The sequence below is a fragment of the Sparassis crispa genome (genome assembly GCF_003851025.1).
Source record: "Sparassis crispa DNA, contig_000002F, whole genome shotgun sequence".
NCBI classification, from domain to species: Eukaryota; Fungi; Basidiomycota; class Agaricomycetes; order Polyporales; family Sparassidaceae; genus Sparassis; species Sparassis crispa.
The window spans coordinates 1,285,311-1,309,984 of NW_020939749.1; the positions used below are offsets into that span (position 1 = coordinate 1,285,311).

At 55.4% G+C, this 24,674-nt stretch overlaps 9 protein-coding genes across 9 annotated transcripts; 5 read left to right on the forward strand and 4 right to left on the reverse strand.

Moving 5' to 3' along the window:
- Positions 1-166: 166 nt before the first annotated feature.
- On the forward strand, positions 167-4,432 carry SCP_0304120 (hypothetical protein; the record flags this gene model as incomplete). Its single annotated transcript, XM_027755805.1, has 7 exons — positions 167-283; positions 349-464; positions 531-797; positions 885-1,104; positions 1,160-1,238; positions 1,287-1,391; positions 1,446-4,432. The coding sequence occupies 7 exons, from the start codon at positions 167-169 to the stop codon at positions 4,430-4,432; spliced, it is 3,891 nt and encodes a 1,296-aa protein (XP_027611606.1).
- A 323-nt stretch (positions 4,433-4,755) lies between these two features.
- SCP_0304130 (UV excision repair protein) lies at positions 4,756-6,295 on the reverse strand (the record flags this gene model as incomplete). The annotated part of the gene is made up of 7 exons (XM_027755806.1): positions 4,756-4,869; positions 4,933-5,262; positions 5,325-5,486; positions 5,547-5,906; positions 5,966-6,045; positions 6,101-6,197; positions 6,254-6,295. 7 exons carry the CDS (start codon positions 6,293-6,295, stop codon positions 4,756-4,758), a joined length of 1,185 nt encoding a protein of 394 aa, XP_027611607.1.
- A 224-nt stretch (positions 6,296-6,519) lies between these two features.
- On the forward strand, positions 6,520-8,667 carry SCP_0304140 (hypothetical protein; the record flags this gene model as incomplete). Its single annotated transcript, XM_027755807.1, has 1 exon — positions 6,520-8,667. The coding sequence occupies one exon, from the start codon at positions 6,520-6,522 to the stop codon at positions 8,665-8,667; it is 2,148 nt and encodes a 715-aa protein (XP_027611608.1).
- A 297-nt stretch (positions 8,668-8,964) lies between these two features.
- Positions 8,965-9,786, forward strand: SCP_0304150 (ADP-ribosylation factor 6; the record flags this gene model as incomplete). Its single annotated transcript, XM_027755808.1, has 6 exons — positions 8,965-8,992; positions 9,055-9,120; positions 9,177-9,227; positions 9,279-9,530; positions 9,583-9,658; positions 9,711-9,786. 6 exons carry the CDS (start codon positions 8,965-8,967, stop codon positions 9,784-9,786), a joined length of 549 nt encoding a protein of 182 aa, XP_027611609.1.
- Positions 9,787-10,296: 510 nt separating this feature from the next.
- Positions 10,297-11,656, forward strand: SCP_0304160 (Cysteine synthase 1; the record flags this gene model as incomplete). Its single annotated transcript, XM_027755809.1, has 6 exons — positions 10,297-10,389; positions 10,446-10,576; positions 10,634-10,748; positions 10,811-11,213; positions 11,275-11,466; positions 11,520-11,656. 6 exons carry the CDS (start codon positions 10,297-10,299, stop codon positions 11,654-11,656), a joined length of 1,071 nt encoding a protein of 356 aa, XP_027611610.1.
- Positions 11,657-11,891: 235 nt separating this feature from the next.
- On the reverse strand, positions 11,892-14,397 carry SCP_0304170 (hypothetical protein; the record flags this gene model as incomplete). Its single annotated transcript, XM_027755810.1, has 7 exons — positions 11,892-12,185; positions 12,250-12,463; positions 12,550-13,901; positions 13,955-14,097; positions 14,145-14,228; positions 14,275-14,313; positions 14,361-14,397. The coding sequence occupies 7 exons, from the start codon at positions 14,395-14,397 to the stop codon at positions 11,892-11,894; spliced, it is 2,163 nt and encodes a 720-aa protein (XP_027611611.1).
- Positions 14,398-14,667: 270 nt separating this feature from the next.
- Positions 14,668-16,186, reverse strand: SCP_0304180 (Probable glycosidase; the record flags this gene model as incomplete). The annotated part of the gene is made up of 7 exons (XM_027755811.1): positions 14,668-14,756; positions 14,818-14,875; positions 14,929-15,280; positions 15,334-15,415; positions 15,475-15,699; positions 15,768-15,907; positions 15,960-16,186. 7 exons carry the CDS (start codon positions 16,184-16,186, stop codon positions 14,668-14,670), a joined length of 1,173 nt encoding a protein of 390 aa, XP_027611612.1.
- A 316-nt stretch (positions 16,187-16,502) lies between these two features.
- Positions 16,503-18,941, reverse strand: SCP_0304190 (Cohesin subunit rad21; the record flags this gene model as incomplete). Its single annotated transcript, XM_027755812.1, has 7 exons — positions 16,503-16,763; positions 16,814-17,775; positions 17,824-18,329; positions 18,401-18,516; positions 18,574-18,713; positions 18,772-18,892; positions 18,939-18,941. 7 exons carry the CDS (start codon positions 18,939-18,941, stop codon positions 16,503-16,505), a joined length of 2,109 nt encoding a protein of 702 aa, XP_027611613.1.
- Positions 18,942-19,222: 281 nt separating this feature from the next.
- Positions 19,223-24,593, forward strand: SCP_0304200 (hypothetical protein; the record flags this gene model as incomplete). The annotated part of the gene is made up of 22 exons (XM_027755813.1): positions 19,223-19,337; positions 19,399-19,799; positions 19,865-20,200; positions 20,252-21,122; positions 21,208-21,266; positions 21,317-21,490; positions 21,554-21,667; positions 21,731-21,760; positions 21,815-22,174; positions 22,221-22,412; positions 22,480-22,650; positions 22,716-22,809; positions 22,868-22,948; positions 23,009-23,065; positions 23,112-23,159; positions 23,213-23,261; positions 23,316-23,449; positions 23,510-23,585; positions 23,637-23,878; positions 23,950-24,294; positions 24,360-24,489; positions 24,545-24,593. 22 exons carry the CDS (start codon positions 19,223-19,225, stop codon positions 24,591-24,593), a joined length of 4,128 nt encoding a protein of 1,375 aa, XP_027611614.1.
- Positions 24,594-24,674: the final 81 nt, after the last annotated feature.

The window sequence follows — 24,674 nt, forward strand, 5'->3', positions numbered from 1 at the left end:
GATGACGAGCGCCCAAATCTTCGTTCGTGACCAAAAGCGGAAAGGCCACGTGGATCTAGTCGCGTCAAGTCACAGGAGACGCGTGACGGTGACTGTGACGTCTCCTGTTTCGCATCCTCCACAAGTCCACTCAACCAGTGAATTGACTGTGGCACGCAGCGTGCCCATGGCCGACTCTATCCATTCGGCGTGGATTTCAGACTACCTCATTCAAATGGCGGAGGCGTATGGTGGCGATCTAGGTGCGATTCCTCCGCGCGAGAAACCAGGCAGAGCACAGCTGGTCAAGGCAAGCACAACACATTTCTTGTTCGATCGTGCTTGCTAATTTTCGGTTTTGCGACATAGTTTTTGACGTACTTGCGGCCTGAAGATGAGGGCTCGTGCATCTGGGCGCTGCTGTCCGACAAGGCCCACATCATACACGTACGCTTAACCAGCGAAGCTATCAAGCAACACAAACTGTGCGTTTTGTAGTGCCAACTCGCCCTGCTGCCCTCATCGACATGACACTCACTTTTTTTTCAAAGCAACCCAACATTCCACGGCAAATCGCTCACACAATACAAGACCGCACTAGTGCTCATCAAGAACTTCCGCCCCTGCTTCGCTCGCGTTCCTCTCGGGGGTGGTGACGGGCGCGGCATGTCCCCCTCGGAGCAGTTGTTCCTCGAAATCGCTCACTTCCAAGTCAAGGGCTCCTTCGACGAGGACGTTTGGGGGTCTCCCAATGACATCGCCGCAAACGCGAAGGTCAGCGAGTGGATGGAGGGCCTGAGGAGCGGCGGCGGCGGCGGGTACGTCGTGCTCTCTCTCACTGCTTGCACAGTGCCCAATTAAATCTTAGGTTCTTCGCATGCTAGCAATGTACTGAAATTACGCAGGCTGGAGCTGCAAGCTCTGCAGGCTCGCCAGCAGGTGTCCGAGGTCTTCGCCGAGAAGCAGCCAGTTGGGCAGCAGACGCTGCCTCGAAGGCCCGCGCAGATAGCTGGCGCCAGGAAGACGGTTAAACGTGCTCCTCAAGCTGTCCCCGCCACACGACCTGCTCCTGCCTCGGCCGAAGTGAGAGTCGATCCAAAGAAGGTGTATGAGAAAAGCTGGCGCGTACGTGCTCTTACCAATGTGTATACGCTGAGTCGGCCTGATTATTTTATTGCAGTATGTAACTTCGAGTTCGGCAAGACGGAAACGTGCGCTACCCCCTGCAGATCTTCTGGCGGTGATTCACAAGGTCACGCGTGAGCCTCTCTACATGTGAGCCACTACAACTGCTGATCTAGTTATAGTTGTGAGCAATGGCGAGGTTGAAGCCGTTCGCGACCCGCATACTGACGCGAAGGCTGTCACCAGCATGGCAGAATCCTCCACTCCACCAAAACCTCCTCGGCCAAGTAAGCCATCGCAGACTGTCATTTCAAGTCAGCCTAACCATCACCCCCAATCAGGGCGAAACCCACTCGATATTTCATCGAGCCCTCCTGGATCCCCCAAAGCGCAGAGCCCTGAACCGCTGCCAGCAACACCGTCTCACTGGTCCGAATCCTCACCCGGAAGTCCACAACCAGATCTTCCGGACGCAGAGACGTCGGACAGCGAAGACGAGGCAAATCAATTCACGGACCACAATGGCTCACCCAGAGCCCGCAATCTGATGGCATCAACGGAGAAGACGCTGGTCGGCGACGACGATGACGCGCAGAGCGATTTGAAGAAAGCCAAAGTGCCCTACGCGCCCCTCCCAAACACCCTCTCCTCCTACCTCTCCGCGCCGACGCCTGCACAGCGGCCGATGCCCCTCTCTTCGTCCCCCCTGCCGAACCCCCCCTCCACCCCGACCGCGTCCAAGGATCCTCAGATGTCGAGTGCCAAGACACCCGACACGCGAACCCCCCTTCAGCGGCCGTATACCCGCAGGGTCCCGCTCCCCCGTGCCGGCCGCAGTGTCGTTTCCATTGGCCGGATCCTGGTGCCAAATTCGGATACTTCTGGGACTGCGTCCCAGCCCCAATCGCAGGAGCAGGGTCAGTTGCAATCGCAGTCGCAACTTTCTCAAATCATCCCAGAGCCGTCGCAGCCGTCGCAGTCACAGTCTCAGCCTTCTCAGACGTCTCAGGTCATCCCAGGCCCGTCGCAGATTCAGCACGGCTCCCACCGATCTCCCTCACGTGCTCCACCGTCCCAGAACCATAGCCAGAGCCAGAGCCAGAATCATGAAAGTGGGCAGTCGGCGTGCACGCACCAGTCCCTCTCGTACACGTCACAGTCGTCGTACGAGAAGGGCATGAGCCAGGGACAAATGCAGACGAGCCGGCCGACGACTCGGTCACAGCTCCGGAACGAGGTTGAGATTTTGCCCAGTAGCGACGCGCCAATTGCTCCAAAAAGTGTTACTGAGACTGCCCATCAAGCTACTCTGGCGGAAGCTCTCGATCGGTCGCCTGAGCTGAAAACCGGTCGGGCTGCGAGGCGTTCGTCGAAGGGGGTGTTTACTGCTAAAGAGGCACACGGGACTGAGCCGGGGGGCAGAGCCGCTCTGCGGTCTCAGGCCACAAAGCCGACAGATGGGAACGATATTAGTGTAACCGAGGATGAGGACGCAGACGATGAGATGGATGTTGACGAACTCGATATGAGTAGGTCTCCACGTGGCACCCACCCTCTGGCACGAGAGGAGGAAGAGTCGCTTCCCGTGGAAGAGGAGGAAGAGTCGCCAAGCATTCACTCACTGCCAGTCACCGAGGAGGATGAAGCGGACGAAGTCGAAGGGAAGAGCAGGCCTCAGCGCAGCCGTGCCCACCCGCTGGCGCAGGAAGATGAGGAGTCGCAGACCGCGCCTGTGCAGGCTGTTGCAGAAGAGTCACAGACGCACGCGCAGGAGGGCGCGGAAGGAGGCAGGGCGTCGAGTAATGAGCTCGATTCGGGCGATGCCTGGACAAAAGTGGTGGTCGATGGCCACTCACCAGAGAGAGCAGAGAACACCGCTTCTTCAGAGAAGAAGCGGTCGTCTCGCGTTCGCTCCCCAGGCAGTCGAGATGTGTCTCCAAAGCCCGCGAAAGCCCGGCGCCCACTCAAACGTCAAGCGACCCACTCCTCTTTGCATGACGAGGGCTCGGATGCCCCCCTCCGTCCTTCAAGCCCCGACGTTTTCCTCAGCGAGGCGTCTTTCCACGCCTCCCAGGACATCCCCCCGATGAAGCTCACTTCGAGGGGGTCCTTCTCAAAACCACATCCCGCCCAAGCACCTCGCGCAAGCACTTCGAACTCCGTCGTAGCACAGCCTACACTCTCTAGCGCGGTGAAGACGCCACCTTCTGGCAAGCCGCACGCTCCAGCTGAGACCATCTATCATTACCCTGAAGCTTGGCGTGCGCCTGCCTTCCAGCTACTGCGCACTAATGGCAAAGGCAAGGAGAGGGAGCAACCTATACCGAAGGCCGCACTGAGGCAGCCTGCGGCTCGTAGCAAAAGGCCAATTGAGGTTGTGTCTTCCCCGGAACACCCGCCTCCGAAGAAGCAGAAGTTGTCGGTCACTTCATTTGCTCCTGCCAGTGCGACGAGCATGTCAGGTCCGTCAGTGGGAGATGAAAAGTATCATGTGTTCTTGAAAAACCAAAACTTGACAAGTACGACAAGTGCCGACGAGTCCTTCCACCGAGATCAGAGGCAGGACTCATCCTCAAAAATCCAACTAGTCCCGAGCGCGGGATCGTCATCTCGGCAAATTGAGAGGCAAAATATGCCCTCGGAAGTCCAGGCCACCGCAGGGTCAGCGACAAACGGAACGGGGAGACATACGAATGGATTAAGTGTAAAGAAGCTGGACTTGCTTCGGACCGCTTCCATGTCTTCCTCGGCCCCTTCAACGAAACGGAAAAGACCGAACGATGCGGAGAGGTCTATGAAGGCGTCCACATCAAAGCCGGAGGTCCGCACTATCCAGCAACTTTCCCCGGGTGGCTCTACTTCGCATGAGATCAAGCAGGTCGATTTCTCTTCGACAGAGTCGTCCCGGTCGTTGTCTCGGAAGAGAGACAAAAGGGCGGGGTCGGGAGCTGTCCAGTATGCCAGCTTCAAACAAGATATCCGTCCTCTTGTGCAGGCGGCCAAGGATGTTTCTGCTCGACAAGTAGCCGAAAACTCCCGAGCGTCGAGCTCAAGAGCCGTGGGTTCAACGTGTGTAAAAATGGAGCAGGACGACAGTCAGCCTGACGACAGCGGGGAACCTGCATCTGGTGGCGAAGTGCCAGCGACTCGGAGCTCCTCGGGGCTGCTTGGAGGATACTTCGTTGACTTCAACATGGTGCGGGCGAGGGATGGGCCTCCGTTGGTAACATGGCGCGAACTGTCGAATATTCTACTGCGGACGGGTCGGACAAGAACTCTTGCTCAGCGGAGAATGTTGGGGGAACATCCCCGGCCCAAGCAAGGATGATCTTCAGGTTTCACGTTGTTCTTGTTGACCTTTCTATGCATTTGTCCGTCGCTGGAACTCTACCCAGACTCGAGCTCCTTTACGTTGCACGTAGCCCATAGTAACTCAGGTCCAGGAAATGGATCGCAATAGTATGCGCGTTCGATGGTAGCTCAACTTACAGAGGAATATGCCTGTGCACGAGTGTGGAAATTTGATGGTAAGAAACAAGTAAGAAGCGGTACATGCACAGAGTCATAGCCTGCAAACAGTGACCTCATACATGGCAATGGAAACTACATCGACGGCGCACTGCCCTTCGACCCAGAGTACACGTCCACCAATCACGCATCCTCGAAACCGCCATCAAATAGGTAATTTGCCGCAAGCTCCTCGTTCTTGTCGCACGCGAAGTACGCCTCGATAACGGCCTGGCGCGGGAAGCCGAGGGCTTCTAACTGTTATCCGTGCGATCAGGTCAGCTCTGTAAACACATGATTACACCTTGCACCGATACTTACACGCTGAATGGCGGCCTGCTCTTCCTCCGTGATATGGATGACATGTGCACCAGGGGGTATATCGCCCTCCTCATCCCCCTCTTGACCAAGGAGCTGCATAAGGGCCTCGGGGTTCTGGGCTAGTGCCTGAGCCAGCTGCGGGTTCTGCGCCGCGAGCTGCTGGAGAACCTGCTGGAGCATGGCGGGGTTCTGCTGCATCAGATCGCGCAGGTGCTGGACCTGGGGGTTGCCCTGCAGAGCTGCCAAATCAATACCAGGAACATTACCCCCTGCTCCCCCAAGCCCGGGTTGTGCTTGATGTTGCTGCTGCTGGTGCTGTTGTTGTGCAAGCTAGTACGAATGAATGCAAATTTAGCAGGAATCGTTTGAGAGAAAGCGTCGTTTAGACACACCTGGAAAAGGTTCTGGGGAACATTCGGAGCGGCAGCCGGTGCTGGAGCAGCGGGAGCGGGAGCGGCCGCTGCCCCAGCCCCAGCTTCAGGTTCAGGTTCAGCTTGAGCAGGAGCACCACCCTGTGGACCTGCAGCATGTGCCTCCAAGTGAGCAGGGATGCCCTGTATTTCGCGTTAGCTGATCCGAACTTGCAATGAAAACAATATATCTGCGAGACGCACGCTGAACAGATACTCCACCGCTCGATCGGGGTTGTTGAAACTTGCCCTCAGTGCCCGCATAACCTGCTCCCGCTCGAAACCCATTTCCATCATGTTCTGGATTGTTGATTGCAACGCATCGCCTGTCACGAACGAATTTGAGTCCCCGAAAGCGGTCGGTGGAGCCTCCGCCGGTGGTGCAGCTACGGTGGCTGGGCTAAGGAGAGGAGCATTCGGCGGCTCAGGGACAGCGGCAGCAGGAGCGGGCGCGGCCGCTGGCTCTGGTGCCGACGGCGCAGGGGAGGCAGCAGGAACTGGTGCCGCAATTGCGGTCACGGTGGCACTTGTGGAAGCAGCTGGGGTCGCAGGCGAAACTTTAGGCTGTGCCGAGTAAAAAAAGTTGGTAAGGATCCTACTTTAAGTTCAGCAAGCGGACGCACTTTCGACACCATCAGCACCAAGAAATCTTTCTCCTTGATCTCACATGATTCAACAGTGTTCCCGTCCGGCAAAATCCTCCCTGTAATTGAGATAAGTCGACAGATCAATTAACTATGAGCGATGGATGATCCTACCCGAGTAGATAATCTTCTGGGTCTCTACTGCGTGTCCTTGACTCTCTTGAATTTTTTTCTTCAAGTCAGCTACCGTATCTGTGCCCTCGGCATCGATCTGAAGCCAGAAAGATGGTGAGACACATCCAAGTAGCTTTTCAGACAGAGACATACCTGGAAGATCTTCTGCTGAAGAGTCTTCACTGTAAGCTTCATGGTGATATAGGACTAGAGGGCAGATGGAAGCAAGTGGCAAGTGGTAAGCCCAGAAGGAAAGGAGTACGCGTCGTGCACGTGCCTCCCGGCCGGAGCTGCTCCGGACCTCCCCCGGGTAGTCCGGAGCCCATCCCGTGACTCGCTTAAGCTTGTGCCATACTCAGGCTGGCGGTGGCTCGTGGCTTTACACCGTCCACACTTGCTGTCTTCCTCCCACCACCCCCATGGAGCACGAACCAGGCGACGAGTACATCAGACGGATTGCCGCATACATTAGAAAGCACGAGCTGGGTCTCGCAGCGGCTAGTCTCACCCGCAGGCGGCGCACGAAGGGTGTGCCAGAGACATCCGTGTTCAATCCTCTGGGCTGGTTCTCCTCCGACAATGCTGCTCTACTGAACGTCAAGCCTGTCGTCCTGTCATTTGATTCGCACCACCTCTTCTATTTGCTGATGCGGCTGGAGGCGCTAGGACTCGATATTGGTTCGCTGGACGTGGAAGTGGAAGCTCCTTCCAGACCGATGAACTACATCAATATTTTTCCTGGTTCGGACAAGTCAGATGCCCTCTCTCTGATGTCCTTCCGCTCCTCTCTCTCAGCCGTCTCTCGTCTGTCTCTGGGCGCTGGCTGGTGGGGCAGGCCAGCACCTCTCAGTGTGGATGCAGAGCTCAAGTACATCTACAGCTGCTTCACGAAGATCCCGGCGTTGTCACTGCATGCGCCAGAAGCTAGGTTGATTGCGGAACTAGCTGACGAAGCTCCCAACCAGAACGCGTTGCCGCTTGACGCGTTCAAGAACCTGCAGACCTTGCACTGTATTGATGTCGACCCGCGGACGCTGCTCGGCTGGGACCGGCTGGCGGAGAGCCTCAGAAGTTTGACAGTCAAGAAGAGTGGGTTGGAGGATGTCTCTGACATCTTTGTCAGTGCTGTCGTAGATGATCAGGCAAGGAGAGAGGGAAGATTGGGCGGCTCGAGATCCCGCAAGCTCGCGCGGCTGTTGTCACGACAAACGTCATTTCACAGCACACGCTTACCGGACTCTGTGCCAGAGGATGCCGAAGAATCCTCAGAGATGCCCTCTACACCTACTGTTGAAGATACACCCAAGCCTTCTATGCCTGTAGAGCTGCCTTCGTTGAAGTGGGCCTTCCTCCGACACCTGTCATTAAGCGATAATGCCCTCACTTTCCTCCCATCGTCACCGCTTCCATACCTAACCTCTCTAACCCATCTTGACCTCTCCTCGAATCTGCTTGTCTCCGTTCCGTCAGGTCTCTCCGCCCTCTATAATCTCGTGTCGCTCAATCTGTCGGATAATATGATCGACTCAGTCCTGGGCATTTACACAGTCCTTGGACAGGTCCTATATCTTGACCTCTCTCACAACCGGCTTGAATCAATTTGTGGTCTGGAGCGTCTTCTCGCCTTAGAGCGAGTCGATTTGCGACAGAATGTCATCGAGGAGAGCGCGGAAGTAGGCAGACTGGCAGCTCTTCCAAACATTGCCGAAGTATGGGTGGAGGGGAACCCCCTGGTGGATATCGAGGAAGGCTATCGCATACGGTGTTTCGATTACTTCTCCAAGGAGGGGAAGAGTATCCTGCTCGATGGCTCACTGCCAGGCTTCTACGAGAAGATGTATATGTCGGCGCCGCCGCCTGACCAGATGACATCTTCTCGACCACCGTCGGTCGCTCAGTCACCTCCTGTAGTTGCCGTTGGGTCCCCGACTGTTAATGGTGTGCCATCACGCGAGAGCCCTCTGCAGTCTTCCTCTCCTTCGTCACCGCCTTCGCACACCGCCTCACCACAGACAGCAGCTTTGGTTGGTAGAGGGCGGCGGCGGAAGAACAAGCGGATTGTGGATCTGGATGGTGGGGTGGAGACGAGCGAAGCGGGGAGCTCATGGAGTGGTTCGCATGCGCATGTGCCTACGGACGCACAGCCAACGAGGAATGATATTCCTACTCAGCCTTTGCCAGAGGAATCAGCTCCTGCGGGACCCTCGAGTGAAGCCGGAGTGGAGGCAGCGCCGTCTGCAGCCACACCAGTTGTCGGGGCAGGGCGAAAGTCGCGGCATACTCGGAACTGGACTGAGTTCGCGCCTGCGTCCAATGCTGCGTCCGACGAGGCAGCATTCACTACCTCGGCTATGGGGAACGCAGCGTCTTTGCGGAGGGGTTCCATGCGGAGAGCGCGGGTGGCTGCGTCAGTGTACGAGCCTGCAGAGGAGAGCAAGGTGGACCAGTTCAGGGAGGCGGATGTGTTCCGTGCACGCATGGAAGCCTTGCGGTCAGACATGGGGGAAGGGTGGTTGAAGGTATTCAACCAGTCGCAACTGGGCTCGCCGGGGGTTCCTTCTGGATAACGACTCTTCATGCACATATACCATTCTCTGGAATATCGATATCTTGTATTTTCTGTGCGTACATATTCACCGTAATGATCGCCGTGTATTGTACTTGGCTGGTGGGATGCATGCTCATTTCTTGAGGCGGAAATGTTTTTGACTAGTCCGAGGTCACGAGACATGTCATTCTGAATACGAAGGTCGGAACGCGCCGTGGAATATTTCGACCGCGTCCTTCTCTCTTTGTACCTCTCTGGTGGCCACACTCACCCTCCTGTCGTTCTTTACTTTCGTTACAACTCGTCGATATCCAACATGGGTGCTAATCTTTCGAAAGCGCTGGGTAGGCCACTGCATCGCTCACGCGAATAAGAGGGCGTGCTGTTGACGTGTATATGTTTTCAGCGAAGATCTTTGGGAACAGGGAGATGAGGTTGTTGATGTTGGGTCTTGATGCAGCAGGAAAGACCAGTGAGTGGTACTGTCCGAGGAATATGGGTGCAGCCTGAACGGTTCTCTCGCAACAGCAATTCTGTACAAGCTCAAGTTGAACCAATCTGTCACCACAATACCAACAGGTCAGTCCGCTAACTCTGTAGTTCTGACGCTTGGAATCCATTTCTGTCTAGTTGGCTTCAATGTGGAGACTGTAACATACAAGAATGTAAAGTTCAATGTGTGGGACGTCGGTGGCCAGGACAAGATTCGCCCTCTGTGGAGGCATTACTATACCGGCACCCAAGGACTCGTGTTCGTTGTTGATAGCCAGGACAGGGAGCGGATAGATGAGGCGAAGCAGGAGCTGCATCGAATATTGAGCGACCGAGAGATGAAAGAGTGTTTGCTACTCGTGTTCGCCAACAAACAGGATCTGCCAGGAGGTGGGTGGCCAGACTACGCGTTTCTGCACCCGTTCACTCAATTACTCCACAGCGATGTCCCCAGCGGAGGTGACAGAAAAGTTGGGTTTACACCGGATGCGTGATAGGTCGTGGTATGTCCATCCCAGGTGCGTGGCTTGTTTCTTCTTCCAGATGTTCGCAATGCTGATGCTCGGTCAGTTGCGCGACTACTGGGGAGGGTCTGTTCGAGGGCCTTCAGTGGCTATCACAGAATGTCAAGAAGCGCCAGCCTTGAACCATCCCCTGTTGTCACATCCGGATATCTGTCTGCTCTCTGCTTATACCCGTCCCGTTCTCGGGACATCAACTCTTATGGCTCGCATGACTCCACGCACGCTCGCACGACGGACATTTCGGTCCACACGCCTTCCGTTTACTGTTTCCTTTGGCTAGCTAACCGGGTCCTGTTTGCTCCACACGTCTCGGGATGTTTTCTATTTACCCTCTTCGATGATACGCCTATGCACATGCACTTTAATGGATAGGGCTGATCAGAATCTCATTTTACTTCGTGTCTACAATCCTTCTGTCCAACTCGTTTGCAATATATAGCAGCGCTTCACGAAGTTCAGAAATATTGAAGTAGACCAGAGCAGCTGCAAACAGTCCCGGGAATCAAGACTCCGTCGACAAATTGATACGTCCGACGTAGTATGTACGTAGTAGTTAGTGCTCACGATCACGCCTTGCAGTCAATATACTCGCCTCGCCCGCGTTGTATTCGCTCTCTGCTTCTCCCACACCTATGTCGAGTGCATTGCGGGCCAAAGCCTTCAGAAGGGCATTCACCTCCCGCGCCGTCGACGGGTTCGTCGGGGCTGTCGGAAACACACCTCTTGTAAGTACAGCCGTGGTTGAAGCATATGGCGGGCCATCCTCTCACACGAATTTCAGATTCGACTAAAAAAGCTCTCTGAGCTAACTGGGTGTAACATCGTCGGCAAGGCAGAGTTCCAGAATCCAGGAGGCAGCGTCAAGGATCGCGCTGCGCTGGGTGTTATCCGGGATGCCGAGGAACGAGGTCTGTACGTGTTTCACCCTGCACACTCAGCGTTTCGTTGCCGATGGTTATAGGCGTAAAGTCTCAAGGCTGGAGGTACCGTGGTCGAAGGCACCGCAGGAAACACCGGCATCGGTCTCGCACATGTCTGCAGAGCCCGGGGCTATAGATGTGTGATATTCATGCCTGACTCGCAGGTGAGCCCAAAGCACCATCTTCCTCTTCGGTTCTTCTGCTTAGGGCTTTCTCCGTACACCAGAGTCAAGAAAAGATCGATCTCCTGCGGATGCTGGGCGCCGAGGTCTACCCAGTTCCCGCGGTCGCGTACGAGAACCCGAAGAACTACAACCACCAGGCGCGCGAATTCGCTGCATTGCTGCCGAACGCCATCTGGACGGACCAGTTCGACAACACCGCGAACGCGCGGGCGCACTACGAGACCACGGGTCCGGAGATCTGGGAGCAGACTGGCGGGAACGTCGACGGGTTCATCTGCGCGACCGGCACCGGCGGCACATTGGCGGGTGCGGGTAAGCTCTTGCTCGAGAAGAGTGACGGGAAGACGCAGATATGGTTGGCGGACCCACCGGGCAGTGTCCTTTACAGCTATATCACCAGCGGCGGACAACTCACTGAGAGGAGCGGTAGCTCGATCACGGAAGGTTTGTGCACTTTCATACAAAGAAGCATTTTCGCTCAGAAATATGTTACCGCTCCTCGTAGGTATTGGCCAGGGTCGTATTACAAACAACTTGGGCACAATTGTCAAACAACTCTCGGGGGCGTTGCAAATACCCGACACCAAATCCATGGCGATGATCTATGACTTGTTGGATACAGAAGGTCTATACCTGGGAGCTAGTTCTGCACTGAACGTCGTCGCTGCGGTAGAACTTGCACAGCAACTGGGTCCAGGTACAAATCGCATTCTAATTCATTGTCGTGGCCTGACTTACGCGTTTGTGCAGGCAAAACTATCGCCACGATCCTTTGTGATGGTGCCTACCGGTACCAGAGCCGACTGTTCTCGAAAACGTGGTTGCAGGCGAAGGAGCTTGAGGGTGCGATCCCCGAGCACCTGAAGAAATACGCCGTGTTGGACTAGCTGGGAATCGTGTTGTATCCATTGAAGTTATCGTTGCTTTGATGTAAGTTCTTTAGAAGGTCGTCGGATTGTGCTTCGCAAATGTTGGCTCTCTCGCAACTACACACGCATGTCACTCCGACATCTGCGTCTTACGGTGCACAAAGCTTGGATGGGACACGTAAATCACGAAAATAAATGATCGAGGACATATGGACAGCAGATGCAGCAGATATAGGAGAACTGCACCCACACTCTACATGAGCTCGTCAATGGTCATATCTCCCTGCCCATACTCCACCTCTGGCATCGGCTCAAGCTTCTTCAGACTGCCCGTACTGCTGAGGCTCTTCGCAGACTCACTCAGCCGAGTGCCGGAGATGACGTTCACGTTCTGAATGGCGAGCGGAACGCGGCCCACCCTCGTGACGGTTGTGCGCGGTTTCATCTCTGGTGGGACTGCAACAGACTTGTACAGCTCCAGCTCGTGTCGCAGGTCTTCGTTGTTCACGGCAACTGCATCTCTGTCGCGTGTGGACATGAGTAATTTCTGTAAACAAACCGGTGTCAGCGCTTGTCTTGGCACTGACTTAACTAACAAACATGGAACACACCTGTTTCGTTTCGTACAACTCTCTGCGGATCCTGTCGACATACATAATGCGCTGGTTTGGATTGTTATGACCTAGAATCTCGGCGTTGAATCGGCTGATACGCTGAGCCTCTTCCTCCGCAAGAGCATTCCGATAAACCAGAGCATCGACTTCTTCCAGAAGGCTGTTGTATGCCTCCTGGTAGCGTTCTGCTTGTGCGAGCTCTGAAGCCATCCTGTCAATTGCGGAAGCAGGGTTAACGCCGCGGTAAGCTTCCATGAACTACAGGATAACAATCACGGCCAACATGAGAACACTCACTGGTCGACCTCAGTCTGGAGTGCCTCTTCGGCTGCTCTGCACTTTTGCGCCGTCTCTGCCAGGCGATGGTTCGCGTCTTTCTGTGTCCGGAGTGCTTGCTCGACTCTGGAAACATCCGCTTGCGCCTTCGCGCGAGTGTCTTCCAACTGTTTCTTCGTGGACGCCTCTGCAACCTGGGAAATCTGTAGAGACGCTGTTGTTTCGGAGAGTTGCCGCTGGGCCTCTGCGTGCGCTACCTGAGCAGCCTCAAGTGTGGCGCGGAGCTCTGTGTACTTCCCCTCGGCCTGTGCCAGTTCGGCGGCGCTCTGTTCAAGCTGAATTTCTGCATTACCCAGGCCCTTCACAAGGGCTGAGCTATGCAGAAGTAGAGTATCGCTTCTGAGGCGGTAGAACTCACTCCATACAGAGCTATCCGCGACAAGCCCTTGCTGGACGGAAGCCTGCGACTGAAGAACCTCGTGACCCATGGAGAACAGGGAATTATCGAGGTCCCGATAAATTGAGGGCTCGTCCAACCGCTCTTCCTGGGTGATATCCTTCAGGGCTTGGGAGTAGAACGCCGTCTCCGCGTCTACCTCTCGGAGCCGGGCAGACAGGAACTGTTTGTCTTCTTTGGTGTGTCGGATCAAGTTCACCAACTCGATGACCTGGCCCTCTGCATTTGCGAGTTTGCGCTCCAGTCTCAACACGCGCATCTGCAGGATCGCGGACTCTTCTTTGATGCGGGAGTGGACTGACAAGGGGACCGTCGTCGACGCCAGTCGACCATATTCGGTAGCAACCTGGGCCACGAGCATTCGATGTTGCTCCAGCCGCTGAAGAAGCCCTTCCTCCTCGTCTCCAGTGCGTTTCTGCAAGTCGAGCAACGCGCCCTTCATCTGCTGGGCGGCTGCGCGGGTGTCGCGTAGTTGTGCTTCCAAACTATTCGCAACGACTCGGGCTGCTTGCAATTCTTCATCGCCCTTGCTCTTCATATCCGCCAGCCTCGCTTCGGCAAGTTCGCGCTTCTTCCTCTCCGAGTTCAGCCCTTTCTCCACCTCGGCGAGCTTCCTCTCTCGCTCACGCACTTCCTCCTTCCTCCTTGACTCTGCTGCCTGCAGAACCTGCCGTGCCTCTCCTGCAGAGCCCTGCTTCGCAGCGAGTTGGGCACGCTCGTGCTCCGCGACACGCAGCTTCATACGGAGCTCCCGCAGGTCGGCTTGGTCAGAGGTGCCCGTCTTCTTCAACTCCTGCACCCGCGATTCCAGGGCGTCGTTCTGCTTCTTCAACTTGTCGGCGCGTTCCGCGTGCTCTGCCGCGGATTTCTGAGCACGGCTCAGCTCGAGCTTGAGGTGTTCTAGGTCAAGATGATGCTGCACTGAAGAAGATAAGTGGATTGGTAAGGGAATCAGATGTGTTTTCCCACCGATTTCTTGTTCTCTGCGTGTATTCGCTCTAGCTCCTCGAGTTTGTGCTGTAACGCCGCAGAACGATCAGTGACAGGCTTTCCCGCTCTTGAAGACGACCTTGTAGTTTTTGCAGCAGCATCTGCATCATACGCGCCGGGGCCTGTACATACATCAGCCCCCATTCTTTGTCTTCGCAGCGAAACTCACCGGGAACATCAGGCACATTTTCCTTCATGAACCGGGTTGTCTTCTCCAGAAAGGCGCCATGCTTGTATGCATCGAAGTCGGGTTCTTGCGCACGATAAACACGAGTTATATGACTGTGTAAAGGACATACCTTGAGGGTTGTAAGCATTTGGTCCAGGGACCTGCGGAACTGAGGAATTCAACCACAGACCGAATCGCATACAACTGTGTACTCACCTTTAACCGCAGGGAAACGTGGTCCTTTGGGAAACATGCACTCTTCACTTTGAATTTGCTGCTTGCTCAGTGATTGCGGAGAACGCCTGTCTTCACGGCGAAATTGAACCCGGTCCACGCGTTTGGGAACTCGAACAAACACGAACAAATACATAAGTCGCGTCGCAGTCATGTGGACTCTGGCGCTCCAGCACCTGACCGCGACACCACATTTCTGTGGGGTATGTGGAAACCAGACTACAGTAATATCGAGTACAGTGTAGTTAGATGTTAGATATAGTACAAATCTATGCTACATACAACACGTCTATGAGGGGCGGTCGAAGGGGGTATACACTCGCAGCGAATTGACTTCCCAGTACGCATTCGCGAACGCCTGAGGGTTGTTGTTAACGTCTGCCAAACAGTGTTCAATCATACAACAACCACGCAATGGAAAGGGGGAAATGCTGCTTACAATCCGTGCACGACCCACTGCAACCGGTGGATGTGTAGTCATTACCAGCCCAATCGCCCTGCTCAACACCTTCAGTGAAACGAATGATTGCAAAATTGCTGAATGACTTACGCAGAAGGTCAGGTCGAACACAAACTGGTGCGCATTGAAGTGAGAGTCATAATCGCACGTCGACCCGACGGGGAATATCGCAGAAGGCGTGCCCCATGAAGGATCTGGCGAGATCGTGGGCGGACCGAGCAGGCCAAGGGCCGCAGGAGCTGGATTTATCACTTCTGCTGGAGTGGCGGCGTCGTTCCGCGCCCAGAACCAGATGCGCACGCCGTCCTGCTGCGTGCGCACCACGACGAAGTAGCCGCCGCCAGCCGCGTTGAACGGCGCGCCGTACGAGCCGTAGGGAAAGGACACGCCGCAGCCTTGGTTGAAATTCGCGTTGGCGTCACAGTTCGTCGAGGACGTTGTGCTGAAGTGGGGGACGTAATTGAGGGAGGATAAGGTCGACGAAAGGAAACTCACCCTGTCTGCGCCCTCTGCTGCTGCATGGTGCAAAGCGGGGTAGTGTGCAACGAAGCAAGGTTGCCATTATTCAGGTTGACGCCTGCACCGGGTCAGCCGAGTATGAGTAGCGAATCCCGGCACTTTCTTCACTGAATCTACCTTCTACTATGTCGATTTCACCGCCCTGCGGCCACGGTCCCGCTTGGCTGAGTGACCAGAACGCAGGCCATGTACTGCAGCCCTCAGGCATGTGCTGGAGGTCGAGCACCGTGACGGAATCACTGTACGCGTTATTCGAGATGATTCGGATACTGTCTCTTCCCCGTGCACTAGGTGCCACTACGTTCTGGTCATCCGCCCGCATAATGAACTTGCTATCCGTCGCTAGAGGGAAAAGGGGACGATAAATTGTGGAACGTGTCCGCATATAACGGACACGGGGGTTAACGTACCGAAAGACAAGTTCGAACTAACGGCGGTGTTCTGGTCCACGTAATTCACGCGTCCATTGGTCGGGTCGTCCATCGTCTCCCAAGTCCAGCTGTCGAAGAAATCCCGCCCGGCATAGGTGTCCGCCAACGCGAAGTGCCCGCTGACAGTGGGCATAAGGACGGACGCAAGACAGAGGATAGCATAACCAGTACGCATGTTGATAGACGTCTCTGAAAATCCGGTAAGGACTGACGGTTGCCTCGAGATACGGGCGGATATAGAGCAGGACGGCGATGACAAAGAAACTGGAGGAGACGACTGCGACGACCAGCGGGGAAGTCGAGGGGGGTAGACGTGCGGCTGACATGTTGACTTTCGACGAAGAGGGGGCCTTCTGGTTCAATTGAGTGCGGCGGGTCAATCGTGGGTCGTCGATCATATGCAGTCGGTGACAGCGGTCAACAACACAACCCTGCGTGTGAATATTAGTTGTAGCCTCTCTTCGCTTACTGTTGGCTATACAGCGTGCGAGGGGTAAAGCAAACCGAAGAAACGAGGTGAAGAGGTCGTGAACCGGTGTCGAGCATCAAGTTGCAGCAAGCACTTGGGAAAGACGTAGATAAGATGAGATGTCCGGTAGACGCCAAATCGGCGAATGCACCACCACAACGGATATAATTATTAAAGCTGTATTCAAGAGTACAACATTCAATCAAATGACATTCTGCAAGACACATCCAACCATTCCTAAAATCTCATAGCCCGAGAGCTGAACCAATCGACGGAGCCACGGAGCCACGCCGCCTAGGAGATGTAACAGAGGGCGCGACAGAGCTCTGCCGCAACGCCGACACAACGGAGGGAGCGACAGACGTGTGTCGCTGGCGGTCCCACAGTCTATCCTTCGCCCGCACCTCGATATTCTCAAACGGCACTTCCTGTGACAGCTTGACACAGTCACGGGTGCCGAGGACGAGGAGCTCGAAGAAGAACGACGAGGCTGCTCGACGAGTAGCCTGGTACCAGCGGTGAGACAACATATTGCAGGATATAAAAGACAACAAACCTTCTCGGACATCTTCTTGAAGCTCAGCACCTTTTCTTCGTCGTGTTCTTCTCCGGGAGTCGGCCGCAGCTCTCTGCGGATGATCGACAGCGCCTTAACGGTGTTCCTGCTGTAGCCCTTCCCGTCGTCGCTCGACCCCTCCTCGCTCTGTGTTTGCGAACGTGACGAGCGGTCGTCAAATGCCGCAATGGGGCATGCTACGTCCGCGTAGGTTTCCTCGCCCTCCTCCACAGCCGCTCCCTCGGGAGCGGGGGTAGACAAACGGCTCAGTGCGGAGAGCGCAAGAGACTTTGAGCGCGCCCGCTCCATCCCTGGCACTGCACCCATCTCAAACTCCGGGACCTCCATCTGGAAATCTTCAACACCTCCAGTATTGTCAAAGCCGAAGTCGTTCACGCCTGGCCCAATGCTCGCCCGTCCAAGTACGTCGCTGCCCAACGCCATGCTCGGCGCCACGCTCCCCGCGCGACGCGCCAGCTCCACCTCGTCCTCACCAGCCACGCTGCCCTCGGTACGGCGTCTCTTGTTGGGGCTCTTCTCGGGAGACGCACCGCGGCGCTTCGGCGGAGCAAGATTCTGCACTGGCCGCATAAACATCTCTGCCAGCTCTGGTGCGAGCCCAGGCGGCGCGGCGCAGAAGAACGTCCCGGCAGGTGTCACTTTAGTGGGAAGGAAGTGTGCGAGGGGGTCGTCGCGAATCTCCAGCAGGCGCATGACGAGCGGAGACCGCGGCAGGTAGTGGTGCTCCATCACGATGTTGCTCACGTCTTTCGGTTGCGATTCCAGGCCGGCATTGTGTCCCCGGCCGACTCTCGCACCGGGACCGTCGGCGAGCTCTGTGACGGAGTCGATGATCTGCTTCTTGTCTTTCTTCTTCTTCGCCTTTGCTGCTTGTGCGTCGGCCCGTGGAGTCAATTCGACGTCCGGCGGAGGAGTCTGGGGAGGTTCCGTAAGAGGGGAGGCTACACGAACAATTAGCATCGTCATCAACGGCCGGATATAGCACTCACATGCACGGGAGGGAGTGAGACGCGGTGTGGGCGCATGCTCGCTGGGGACGTTATCACCAAAGTTGATCCCAAGGTCAAGGTCCATCCCTCCAATATCCGGACCAAAATCCAAATTCATGTCGGCATCAAAGGGATGCGCGGACGGCTCCCTGCTCTTATTCGAGAGCATATCAACATCTTCATCCACCCCGCGCCGCCCCAGGAGGTGCGAATCCAATGACTCCCGCATCGCCCTCGGAGGCGCTGCATCTCGTCCCACCTCGACGCTCATGCTGTCGTCCTCGGCGCGCGTGCCCTGGACGCTAACATGCCCGTCACCGAAATCCAGTCCGAGATCAACCTCGAAATCCTGCGAACCGATGCCGTCGGACGGACCGAGGTCAAAGCCGTAGCCTGGCTCGTCGAAGTCGAACTGGAAATCGTCCGCGGTGGCCAGCGTGATGTCCGCCACGCGTGCAATATGCTGCCCGCCAGGCTGTACTGGCCGATCTTCGTAGTCCATATTCCTACACAGAAACAAAAAGCACCGGGAAACCGATGTCAACTTGGGTGTGTATGAGCTGCAGGCGGCGCGTACCAATTGATGTCGGGGAGCAAGGCGTCGAGGTCGAGGTTGTTTCCTTGTAGCGTGATGGCATTGCTGTTAACGGCGAGTTGATCCTCTGTCATGTCCACAACCCCTGGACGGAACGCCTGCGAAAGGAAAATTATAACCTGCCACTTTTCACGACGGATACATGGTGGGCGCACCATCTTAATCTTCAACAGTGCTTCATTACAATCATCCAGTAGATACTTCGCTTTACGGCTGTAGATTCGCACCACACCAAGCAGCAGCTGGCCGCTGAGTCGCAGAGCCATCACTTCAACCTCCTGACCCATTATAGCGTCTAAAGCGGTGGGATCTCATCAATTCGGTCCAACTAAAGGATGAGTGGTGGGACGTACCAACGGACTGCTCGATATCTGTCTGCAGAGTTTGGGCTTTCGAGAGCTTCCGCTCCATGTGTGCGGCGAGCCATACTTTCGCGAGGGGCCCTCGCCGCGACAAGATTGCTTCGGAATAGAACTGCAGACTGTCAGCCAAAAGCGCAATGCGTTATCATAGAACATACCATAGTGTACGGGTATCCAAGAAGATGAAAAACGCGTCTGTTGGGACTATAGCAGACCGCGTTGCGGAGGTATCGCGAGCACACACGGTGGCGGGAACTGTTAAAGGTGGAGTTACCGCGTTAGGTTTCAGAACCATGTCTTTTCGATCTCCGCTCACTGAATATAGGCGGGCTTCTACTGATTGGCTCTCAGTCTTACCCACTTGAATCTCCGCTTTATTAACGGTGGCACGCGCCTGATAATTTCTCTCCACAAACGCGTCTGCTAGCTCGAGCTAGTCGGGATGCTGGCAAGCTCATCTCGCAATGCACTCAAAACAGCGCATACACGACTTTCGGGCATAGCTACAGACCTCTGCAGCGCCCAGCAGGCGCAGGTGGTCACCTTCGGCTGGTCAAGTACGTCTCTATTCGTTCCGCATCCGTTTCCCTTCTGACGACGCCAGCGATTGCCTCACAGGGTGCGCCCAGCAGCAGCGGCATGAGTCGTCCGCGCAGGTGCGCACGCAGCAGAATATCTTCCATGAGCGCGATGGCCGGGCTCGGCGGCATGGTGGCCTCCGCAACCAGCCCTACCAGTTCACACCGGACGTCGACTTCCGCGGCACGACGGTTATGACCGAGGTCGCGCGGTACAACCTCAAGCTCAGCCGCTTCATCGAGGGGAGCCTCACGCGCGTTGTGATGCGCGTCTGCCTCCAGATGAAGAACAAGGGCCTCCGGCCGAACCTCACGACCTATACCTATATCATGCAGGCGTGCGGTATTGAGGGCAGTTACGACATGGCTCGCGCGACGCTCGAGGATATGGTCTCAATGGACATTCGTCCTGACCGCGAGATTTTCCATTACCTACTCAATGTGAGGTGAATTTTACTGCGCGTCGCGCTCCCCGAGACTGGCTGGCTTACACGCTTGATTCGTAGGCAGCACGCTACCAGGACAGCCGGAAGCTCTGGGAGGTCATCTCCATGATGGAGCGCTTCGATATAAGACCAAATGAGTCGACATATGAGTATATCATATTGCAGTATGCTGAGAGCGGTAATCTCGAGCTCGCCCTGCAGTATCTTTCCGCTCTAGGCATGCGCGGCTTGTCTCCAACATTGAAAACCGCGCAAGGCATTATCCGCGTGGCAGGCTCGATGGGATTCCCACGACTAGCATTGGATCTGGCAGAGGCTTTCGAGCAGACGTCTGTGCGCCGTCTGGACGGAGAAGTTTGGGCGGAGTGCTTGGAATCGTCCTCCGAGGCATTATACGTGCGTACGCGAGATGACGCATGGGTTGCGAGTTTTTACATGTTTATGCAGGAGGAAGGTGTCCTCCGGACTTGGCAAAAGGTGGTACACGAGCTCAACATTACTCCCGACGAAGGTTGTTGCATTCAGGTCCTGCATACGGCCGCGAGACATGGTCTATCTGGACTGGGCCTTGATGTTCTGCGGGTGCTCAGTCGTATAGGTGTCGCTTGGCAGGAGTATCACTTCGCGCCCGTCATTGAGGCGTTCTGCAAGGACAACAAGATCAAGGACGCGATGGAGATGCTGGCAATGATCCGCGCGCATGGAATTAACCCCATCTCGGAGACAGCTTATCCGATATTCCAGATGATTCAAAAAGACCCTGATACTGTCGACGAGGCATGGGGTTACCTGGAGACGCTCCGCGAAGAAGGAAAGGTGGTGGACGTGACTGCGTTGAACGTGATAATCCAAGCTTCGGTTGGGATCGGTGACCTTCAGCGGGCAGTCGGAACGTACAAGGCGGCCGGCGACCTTGGGGTGGCGCCGAACGTGGACTCGTATAACCTGCTACTCTCCGGGTGCATCGTCTCTCAGCACCGAGAGCTGGGTGACCGGCTGCTAGGGGAGATGAAGGATGCGTCCATCAAACCGGACGTGCGGACGTACGAGCGGCTGATCGTGCTGTGCCTGACACAGGCGAACTATGAGGACGCGTTCTTCTACCTGGAGGAGATGAAGAACGAGGGGCACCTGCCACCGGTGACGGTGTATGAGGCGATCATCCGGAAGTGCGTGCAGGTGGGAGACACGCGGTACCAGCTTGCGGTGGATGAGATGGTGGAGTGCGGGTATGAGATGTCTGAGAAGCTGGAGAAGCTCATTCAGTCTGGAGGGGAGAACGAAGGGTCGGAGGGGACGCCTGACCCTGTCGCGCGCAGTGAGCGTCGGCGGGGAGCGTGGCTGCAGGATACGCGACGGGGACAAGAGTGATCATGTCTATATTATCTAATAATCATCTCTAGAGATCCTGATGATGGGGCGTCGGCCAGCGAAGACTGAGATGCGTTCGCAGGTACTGCCAGTGTGTGGATGCAACGCGGTCACGCGTTTGGGCGTCTGTTTACTCTACAGCATCTCGCCGCTCAGCCTCCCCCGGTCTCATCCAGTTTGAACACTCTTCTTTTCCTCGTGTTGCCCTGCATGAATACTCGCAACCACGACGTTATCGACGTCGATGCCGCAGAAGACGCTAATGAGGTCCAATTCCGAGGATTCTACCGCAACGTAGGAGCACACCATACATACGTCAGTAAGCTAGAGGAAGAGGGTATCCTCTTCACCGGTTGGGTCTCACCTGAGCGGACGCAGCTAGTTAATCGCATTAGGGAGAATAATGTGATTGACCTCATATCTGACGATGAGGGGGACGGAGGTGCTGGTCCCAGTATCGCGCCACAGAAGGGTTTCAGACCCAAGTCACTGGTGAGCCCCCTGCGAATCCTGATCTTATACAATTGTCATGGCCATTCTGACAACAAGGGCAAGGTTGTTGCAAAGGATTTGCCACGGTCACATGTATGCCTTCCAAGATTGTTGAACTGAGTGCAACTTCCTCATCTTCATACTCAGCCTTCCTCGTCAAGGAGCAAGTTGCCTTCTGATGAGAAAGCTATGGCTCTTGCAAAGAAACGCCCACTTTCCAGTGAGAAGACTAAATCTTCCGAGAAGGGACGCCAACCTTCCAACGACAAAGCCAAGCCCCCGGCGAAGAGGGACTCGTCTTCCAGCGACAAGTCCAAGAAGCGAAACCTTGATCCTGGCGAGAGGATAGAGCCTCCCGCAAAGCGCTTTAAAGGTTCGGACGGAAAATTTGCACCCGCTCCCAACCCCTACTCCCGCAAGCGCCCTCGCCAACCGCTCATGGCTTCCAGCAGGGAGGCGGAAGTGATTGTCATTGACGACTCTGACGAGGAGGAATTACCGCTAAAGGTGTGCACGTTCTATCTGCTTTGGGTGTAACTGAATATTCGTGCAGAGAGCGCGCACGTCCCCGGACGACACGCCTGATGCGCCAGATCCGGTTCCTGAGTTGGAGGATGAACTAGGTCGTAGTACCGAAGTCCTGCAATGTCTAGCGCTTGGTCAAGACGGGCCGGATCCTGATCCTGATCCTGACTCTGAGTATGACTACTTTCATGACGCATATGATCTGCACAGAAAGAGTAATGTGAGTATATGTCTTACTATCTATGTTCTACGGCTTTAGCTGAAATATTCTCAATGTCAATTGCCAGTGGGAGCCTTTCCCCGAGTCCACAGTTGATTATGAACTTGAAACCAAGGAAGGTCAGACCCTTGCCGAGAAGATGGCAAAGCTATCCGTGTCAACCTATTCCACCACGCGCACATTATTCTCCTCACCCTGGGACTCTGACAATGAAGACGGCACAGACGTTTGGTGCAGGGTACATATAGCGTTCTTTTCAATCTTGTATTGCATAGATGAGAATTTGACAAAATTGTGTTTTAGTTACAAGGAATGCATCGCCCGCGATTCAAGTGTTCCAGTCGGTCACCATATGACCACTTGGTTCCAGCCAAATCACTATCGACAACTTCAGGTTGTAAGTCGATTGCACTGTGGCACACGTTGAATTTTTCGTAGTAAATTCCAGAGTCCAGCCGTCATGAAAGTACGGCAATCCGCCGGCATCATTGCAATTGCGAGCGCCGTCGCTGACGGAACAGCTGACATGGATGATCGTAAGCTGAACCCGTTCTCTCCCATGCTCTTAGGGTTCTCACCTGTTTTACTGTTTGAAGAGGAGCCAAGCGCATACAACCGTGAAGGCAATTTGAGAGTCTGGTGCGATGGGACAGGTAAATCTGATTATACTCTGTGCGTGCAGTGCTGACTGTCTGTCAGAGTTTACGCTGTATGGCCACGAAAGAAGTTACACTTCAGAAGGTCGAGGTATGCACTCCCCAATAACGCGATAGTGTAGTCGCTGAGTCCGTGAAACACAGATATGCGCAGGTTCTATACCGTGAACGATGTTCAGTTCGATCCTGCCCTGTAAGTTATTCCGTGCATATTGAATGCAGGATACTAAAGAAGTTCATTTGACAGTCCAACAAGACTAGTTTCGTGTGGACATGACCTCACAGTAAAAGTTTGGGATTGTACCGCCGTTGAATCTGGTGCTACAGCTCTGGAATATGCTACGACCCCGGAGTACGGTGCGCCAGAACTGGTCCAAACAGGTAATTGTTCTGAAACTCAAACCTCCACCAAGACAGAAGTTGTTGAATTACCTCTCACAGTCACATTCCCCTGCATACCTGAATCTATGCAGTTCAAACCGGAGGGCTCTGTGCTCGCCGTGGCGGGCTCGAATGGGTGAGTGACCACTACCTTCCCTCCTCCTTGCGACTACCAACAGGCCAAAAGACGCGTGTACCTGCAGCGCAATACGAATTTGAAGTACCGGACCGTGCTGACCGTCGCTTCGGGTGCGGAAGGCGGCGTGGTGGACCTCACTTGGGGTGCGGAGAGCTCGGCCAACAAGTTATTCGCAACGGCCGCAGGGGAAGGCGACGGTGTGCACAAGGCATTCGACGTCACCAAGGGCAAGGAGATCTGCCAGTTTGACGCGGAAGACCCAGGCGAGAGGCTCGCGATCGACGAGAGCGGTACGTTCCACCCCCCCAAATGCACTCATCCGACATCACTTATAAACACCCAACGTGCCGACTCCCCGCAGGCACAACGCTCGCCCTTGCAACGCTCAGTCCCACCCGCGCACACCACTTGCACCTGTACGATGCGCGGCGGTGCCTCCGGCGGGCAACGCAGACCGTCGCTCTCGAGCGCTTCCGCGGGGGGTTCAACGAGGTGAACCGCATGTCATTCAGTCCGGACGCGCTGTTCCTCGCCGTCGCGCGCAGTGATAATGCCGTAAGCGTGTATGACGCACGTATGCTCAGCCGTGGGCCGCTGCAGGCGTTCGCGCACGACGAGCGGTCGACGAAGAAGCCTGCGCGATACGGCGTTGTCGAGGCGCTATGGGTCGAGCGTGGTCGCGCGCTGTTGACAGGGGGAAATGATGGTGAGGCGTGTCCTGAGAAATTGTTTGGGCGGAGGCTGACCTAGCCGGTGACGACTGGTTGTCAGGGTTTGTTCGCATGTGGGACGTCCGCAGGGCCGCTAGCGATCCGTATAATGGTGTGGCCGTGGCCGGGTGCGATTATGATATCGCGCATTTTGCACTGGGGAAGGACAGGGGGGACAAGCCGCTTGTCGTGTGAGTGCAACTCATTGAACTCATCATGGCGAGTTTCTGAACAAGAAGCGAGCAGGGGCGACTTGTCTGGCAGGGTCAAAGTTTTCGACTATGGAAGGACATAGACGCCATGAGTTCGTATACCAGGACTTTATCACAGGACATTTTGTGAGTGTGTAACGATGCTACTTCGTACAAGCAGAGTG